The sequence below is a fragment of the Palaemon carinicauda genome, chromosome 27 (assembly GCF_036898095.1).
Source record: "Palaemon carinicauda isolate YSFRI2023 chromosome 27, ASM3689809v2, whole genome shotgun sequence".
In the NCBI taxonomy this organism is placed as follows: Eukaryota; Metazoa; Arthropoda; class Malacostraca; order Decapoda; family Palaemonidae; genus Palaemon; species Palaemon carinicauda.
In genome coordinates, this window is record NC_090751.1 from 5,853,561 (window position 1) to 5,861,060 (window position 7,500).

A 7,500-nucleotide genomic window follows, 5' to 3' on the forward strand; every position below is an offset into this window, starting at 1 on the left:
AACCTTTAAACCACCAAACCTCTTCTCTCCATATCATCCTTCACCTTATTTGGCCATCTAATTCCCAGCCTCCCTCTCGATCTCCCCTCCCTAACAGGTTCCTCCCAAGCTCTCCTTACTCCCTTCGCCACCATCCATTCTCAACACGTGCCCACACCCATCTCAGTCGTGACACTCTTATCGCTTATGTAATCTTTAAATTACACCTGGCATTCTCATTGTTTGATCATTTTCAAGTCTTTCAGGCAGTGATATTCTCCTAATCCTCTTCATCATTCTCATTTCTGTTCTCTCAAGCCTTACTTTCTTTTCGTCTTAGATGGTAAATGACCGCAATAACTTATAATAATCTTTCAATGTTAATTCTGAACTTATAGTTATAACTAATTTCATAGTTTTGGCTTAATTGCTTTTATATTTGGAAAATTGTAATGCGATATTCTTAAAATCAGGCTGACAAAGACGATTTACTTCTATTGTAATAAATTGTAAAGAGGTTTAAACTCGCTTATACGCGCATCTAAATATTTAGCCGTTATTTTTGACGGGTAGCGTACACTTGTCCTGTTATAAATACCAATCTACGCTCGTTTTGTAAAGTGAAGTATCAGATCTTTGAGTGGTTAAAGTCTAAATAATTCGATGGATTTTTTAACAAACTTATAAAAATTAGTAATTAATTTAACTTAGTCTGAAAAGAGAACTTTTCAAGGAATAGCCATCTTTTTCCTAGACACTTGATTGACAGCTTTCAGTAACTTCGACTGCTTGAATAAGAAAGTTTTTTTTCTGGGTTCTTTCCTGTTTACTTTACCATAATTTTCAATTATTTTAAGTGATCGAAATATCAATGTGCGCTCCTTAGATGAAATACGATCAAATACAAAGGCTCATACCTACTAATATGTGCCAATAAACCACACACACATACACACACATACACACACACACACACCACACACACACATATATATATATATATATATATAGTATATATAAGTGCATATATGTATATATAAATACATACATGCCTATAAATTATATATATGCATATATCTATATGTATATATATATATATGTATATATATATTTATAGATTATATATATAATATATATATATAAGTACATATATGTATATATAAGTACATATATGTATATATAATACTACATACATATATATATATATATATACATATGTATATATATATATATATATATACATATATATATGGTGTGTGTGTATATGTGTGTGTTTGTGTGTAGATATATAGATAGATTGATTGATGTAGAAATATAGGTACTATGATGAATAATAAAAAATTATTTATCTATCTATCTATCTATATATCTATCTATCTATCTATCTATCTATCTATCTATCTATATATATATATATATATATATATGTATGTATGTACTGTATATGCATTATTGTTAATGCATAATCTTACATCTACTTAAAATTAATACAATGTATGTAAGTAAGCATGCATATAATGAAGTGCTAGTGCAAAAGATAAAAACAAATGTGTGGTGATTTTCCATGGTCTTCCCAATCATGTGGCCACCAATTACTATAATTTAATTTTCACTGCCCTCCCTCCCTGTATACGTAAATAATATTCGAAATAAACCTAGATGAAAAATGAAACAAAATCCCCCTAAGGATATCATTTTAACATTATTTCATTGTTTCTCTTATTCAAACTTATTCCTTGTTGGTTTATCAACATTTGCCTGACTGTCGTTTTGCCTATTTGTAGTTTTAAAGTAGTAATTGCAATTAAACTATATAATCTTTTAAATAAGCCATGCAATGATCTAGCAAGATATAGCAATTCTCCCCAATAGACTTTATTCTGTGGTCGTCAGTTAAGTGACTGAAACAAATAATTCCCTTGTTTGGGGGAAAATCATAAATAAAAAAACAAAATCGATACACCCATTAGTTCATAGGTCAGGAGACCCATCCATTGTTTATGCCGAAATAGTAGAGGAAGCTCTTGAAATAGTCACTGGGAGGGGCAGGGTTACTAGTATATTTTCAGACATAAGTAAAAATAGCACTTCATAAAAATAACAGAACGAATTCCTCACTGGTCTCGAGCCTTAATGCTCTCTCTCTCTCTCTTCTCTCTCTCTCTCTCTCTCGCTCCTCTCTCTCTCTCTCTCTCTCTCTCTCTCTCAATGCCTAGAAATTTATATAATGTCCATGAAATCCAGCTTTCAATTTATTTTTGCCTTACATATGAATTCTTTTGCTATAACCTAATTATTACATAGATGTAAACAATATTATTGTTACTATATACTCAAATATCTGGCGCCAGTGGGAACCATAAATTGATTAAAACAAATCTCTCTCTCTCTCTCTCTCTCTCTCTCTCTCTCTCCCTCTCTCTCTCTCTCTCTCTCTCTCTCTCTCTCTTTCAATGCCTAGACATATCATGTTCACGAAATTTATCAAACTAAATTTTATTTTTGTATTACATATAAATACTTTTGGTATAACCTAATTACTATATAAATTGTAAACAATATTATTGTTACTATGTACTCAAATGACTGGCCCCAATGGAAACAATAAATTGATTAAAACAAATCTCTCTCTCTCTCTCTCTCTCTCTCTCTCTCTCTCAGAGCTGCATGTTTTGTTTGCGTTATCATCCAAACGCAAGCGAGCAAATGAATTCGATTGCCGGATATGCAACGAATATTTTATTCACATTGTTTATAAAAATACTCGAGGGGTATATTTTCAATTCATGCTATTGTTAATTCATATTTGGTCATTAACTGATCATGAATTATTATGTCAGGTACTATAGATACAAGCATAAACGCCCTTTTAATGCTTTAATTGCTTTTGCCATGACTGGATACTCATATTCCGTGAACAATTTAGAAACATTGAAATTTGAATAAGTTTGTTATAAATAATTTACTGAAGTGTTATGAAAACTTAGTGCAAAATATATGAGCTGGTCTTTTCTTTTGTACTGCCATATACGCGTATTGAATATATTTATTTGAAACAAATCATTTTTATTGGTTAAATTAGTCTTAGAATCATGACTTACTTTGAAAAAATGAACGTAAATGCCGATCCATCAAAAACTGTACGGGCGGTTGAAGGATAAACACGTAAAGTATATGTATTAAACTGGATATATATATATATATATATATATTATATTATATATTATGCATATATACCTGTACATATATATATATATATATATATATGTATATATATATATATGTGTGTGTGTGTGTATGTACATGTGCATATTGATGTATAACACACACACACACACACACACATATATATATATATATAATATACACTGTATATATATAATGTGTGTATATATATATGTATATGTATATGTATATGTGTATACATATATATATATATATATATATGTGTGTGTGTGTGTGTGTGTATGTACATAGATGCCAATTGAAAATTGGTAATTACATAAACAGATAAACAAACAGGAACGAAAACACCAACCTGCAATGGTGAGGGTAGCATTCTTCGACCTGGCTGTGCCGTTTTCATTGGTGGCCAGACAGGTGTAGACCCCCGCGTCACTCTCTTTCTTCCCCTGCTTGATGGCCAAGAAGAAGAGAGACCCGGACGAAAACAACACGCGGTGCGAGTGAGGGTCCTGCTCGGATGTTGTCACTTTGACTCCGTCTCTGCTCGAAAAATTAAAATAACTATAAATTTTTTTTTAAAAATGCAAATGATTAATTAGAATAATTGGGATAGAGAAATTTTGAAATAGAAATTTTTAGATTTGATTTTAAAAAAAGGCAGACGATAATAGAATAGTTCTGAAAGAGAAAACGTTGAAATGGAAAATTTTTCGAATTAATTTAAAAAGAGTAATTGATAATTAGAATAATTCTGAAAAATAAAACGTTAAAACGGATATTTTTCGACTTAAAATTTTATAAATGCAAACGATGATTAAAATATTTCTGAAAATAACTATGAATTTTAGAAAATGCAATTGATAACTAAAATAATTCTGAGGAGAAAACGTTGCAATGGAATTTTTTTCGAATTGAATTTTAAAAGTGCAAACGATGATTAGAATATTACTGAAAATAACCATGAATTTTAAAAAACGTAAATTATTAGAATAATTATGAAAGAGAAAATTTTGAAATGGAAGTTTTCGAATTAGATTTTAAGAAATGCAAATGATTAATTAGAATAGTTCTGAAACAGAAATCGTTGAAATGGAAATTTTTCGAATTGATTAAAATAAATGCAAACGATAATTAGAATAATTCTGTAAGAGAGATATTGAAATGGAAATATTTGTTTTTCTTTTTTTTTAAGCATTGATGATATTTCCCCTTTGAAAATTTAAAATACTTGTATTTCTACTGGAAAGTTTCAATTACCTTATTAACAATGAATTGTAAGAAAATGCAAACGATGATTAGAAAAAGTCTGTAAGAGAAACGTTGAAATGAAAATATTTGTATTTTTTTTAACATTGATGGTATCTCTGATGGTATCTCCAAAGGTCTTTTAGATGATTTGAAGGACCTTGGTATTTCAATTAGAATGTTTTAATTACGTTATTATGAGGTTATTCTTCATATGAATCTTCTCTGTCTTGTATGCTTTAATGCGACAGATCACCCAACTCCTGGAAACTTTATACATAAAAAAAAATGGCGACTTTTTTTTTTTTATTATCCACTCAACATAATATATTTATGTAACTTAACTTTGTCGTTTCATTGAGGTATTATGTTGCACATTCAAAAAGAAAACAGCATAGAAATGATTTTATGAGGAATTAGTGTAACAGTAACAACTGCTCATAAAATGTTGCACGCTTCTTGTTGTAGTCTTTATAGGTTCTACAAGTTCACATTATTTTTTATATTAATTTTACATAAAACAACAATTTCCGTTAAATGTAGTTACCGCACGCTGTTAGAAATTAATATAAATAATTTTTCTAAGGTAAAAGATTATTCCACATGAAAAGGCATACGGAAATGGTAATTATATAACTTTCTAGGTAAATGCTTTAGGCAATAACCTTCATTATAAGTTATTTTTGAGGATGATACTTCCTCAGACACTTTGAAATATGCGTAAAGTGGCATGGAATGAACAATTTTCAACCTGAGTGATATATGAAATGAGCTTTTACTTAGAGGAAGATTGCATGTTGGCGTATTGTGGCGTATAATTATTAGGAAAAGTCATTAAACGAATTCCATAGAAAGACTCCATTTATTTGTACCAAATCCATCCTTAGCATGTCTGATAAATCATAAAGGAATTTTATCCTTAAGAAAAGCTTTTGCTGCTAGTACAGCAACCCCTATGTATTTCAAATGCAAATTATGGCTTATTTAAAATGCATGTCTAGATTTAGATGTTTTTGTAAGAGAAGAAAATAGTCGAGTACATACCTGGATATTACAGGATAGAATATACCTCCGTATTTTTTTATCTACCAATTCTCATAATATCCATCGCATAATAGTTGTTTTTGTAAGAGCCAGCTTATAGACGACCTTTAATTTGTATGGGCGTAGGCAGAACATGCGTACAAAGTATTATTAATGTAAATGGAAGGATTATTCTGATACGACATAATTATTTCCAGGGAATATACCTTTTAGGCTGCTCAACATCCCCCTTCTGTCATTATACTCCAAATCGCATAAGACCGCAGAGCAATTTTGTATTAAACGATGATGTTATGTCGTACTTATGAATTTAGTTCTTTTTATGCTAACGATATGTAAGCTTTTTTTTTTTTTTTTTTACTTTACGTGTTTTTTGTATGACCATTTGTTAAAATTTTGCGTAGAGATGTGTGTGTGTATCTTTTCCAAGCATTTTACCAGAATTAATACTCGTGACTGATAATTCATTTTTTTTTTTTGGGGGGGGGGGACCAGACACGGATCTAGATTTGGGGAAGACGGAATCTAGTGTAGAACGGATAGATTATTATTATTATTATTATTATTATTATTATTATTATTATTATTATTATTATTATTATTATTATTACTTGTTAAGCTCCACCCCTAGGTGGAAAATCAGAATGCTATAAGCCCAGGGGCTCCAACAGGGAAAATAACCTAGTGAGGAAAGGAAACAAGGAAAATGAACTATTTTAAGAACAGTAACATTAAAATAAATAGATCCGATCAATTATTCAGCACTCTAGTTAAACTTTTCATTGGTGCTTTAACTACAAATCGGATATGTTTGTTTCTGAGATTATCCACCAGTTTACGATCTTTATTTGAAACATATATGTTTATCATGTTTATAAATGTTGCTTACTGAATTGATTAGATGGCTTGGCAATTTATTATATTCATTATCATTTTTGTGGTGACTGGGAATATCAAAATTGTTGAAAATAATTAGTTAATATCTATGATCACAGAACATCAATGCCGTTCAATTTTACGCACAGAGACACAGACACACCCAAACAAACACACACACACACGTCAGTATGGACGTTTCTAGTTTGTTACGAGTTTCAGTCTCATATATAAGAATTATAATTCTAGAAAAAGAAATAAGTAAATTTTCAAACTTTATTCATCAACATATATGCTTAAATAGATCAGGGTTTATTAATGAGAAATGTCTAATTCAAGGAACAGAAATTGCCATGTCTGTTCACTGACGAGCGGAGGCTTGTATCCTATTTTTTAAGTAAATGATTAGTGATGGTACAGAAAATATGATATGTAGAGGTTAGTGAAGACCATTTAACTGTTCAGCTTAAAAGCATATCTTGAGACTAAGTATGTTTCTCATTCATGGATTTGAATGTCTCAGATAGTGGATTTTAGATATAGTGCAATTATAAAAATTATTTATTGATAATCCTCGTATTAGTTTGTTAAGCAAAAAATCATGAACCTGAATCTTATTTTCTCATAATTTTACCGTTGCAAGAGTTTATAAAGTGCGAAGATTATGGTATTATCTTGTGTACGTATTTGTATATATAATTATTATCCATTATCAAATTAGTTTTTAGATCATATGATTATCGAAATGTCATTAATTATATTTGAAATAATTCTGCAATAATTAATAATTCCTGATTTTTGTTGGCCATTGAAAATAACGGTAGAACTGACTATAATTGAGGCTGCTACTGCTACTACTACTACTACTACTACTACTACTACTACTACTACTACCACTACTAGTGTGCATCTCTGGGTACCCACTCTCACCGTTGTATGGAGTTTCCCTCTTCCCCCTGAGCGTGACAGGATATATATATATATATATATATATATATATATATATATATATATATATATATATATATATATATATATATATATATATATATATATGCACATACTATTCAGAGCAAGAAGGCTATTCGTGTTCGAGCTTCTATGGTCGTTTACCTCTAGCCAAGCTGTCAAATAAACCTTTAAACAGGCGATTCATTTCCCATATATGCG

General features: G+C 30.1%; 1 protein-coding gene and 1 long non-coding RNA gene across 2 annotated transcripts in view; one reads left to right on the top strand and one right to left on the bottom strand.

Annotated features, from left to right (window-relative positions):
- The window catches only part of LOC137621085 (uncharacterized), a 377,935-nt gene that overhangs the window by 192,620 nt on the left and 177,815 nt on the right, over nucleotides 1–7,500 (top strand). The gene's annotated exons all lie outside the window — the stretch shown is intronic.
- The window catches only part of LOC137621084 (protein sax-3-like), a 135,958-nt gene that overhangs the window by 54,711 nt on the left and 73,747 nt on the right, over nucleotides 1–7,500 (bottom strand). Inside the window, 1 exon segment of the mRNA XM_068351523.1 lies at nucleotides 3,518–3,705. Within this exon segment, the coding sequence (XP_068207624.1) occupies nucleotides 3,518–3,705 (188 nt within the window).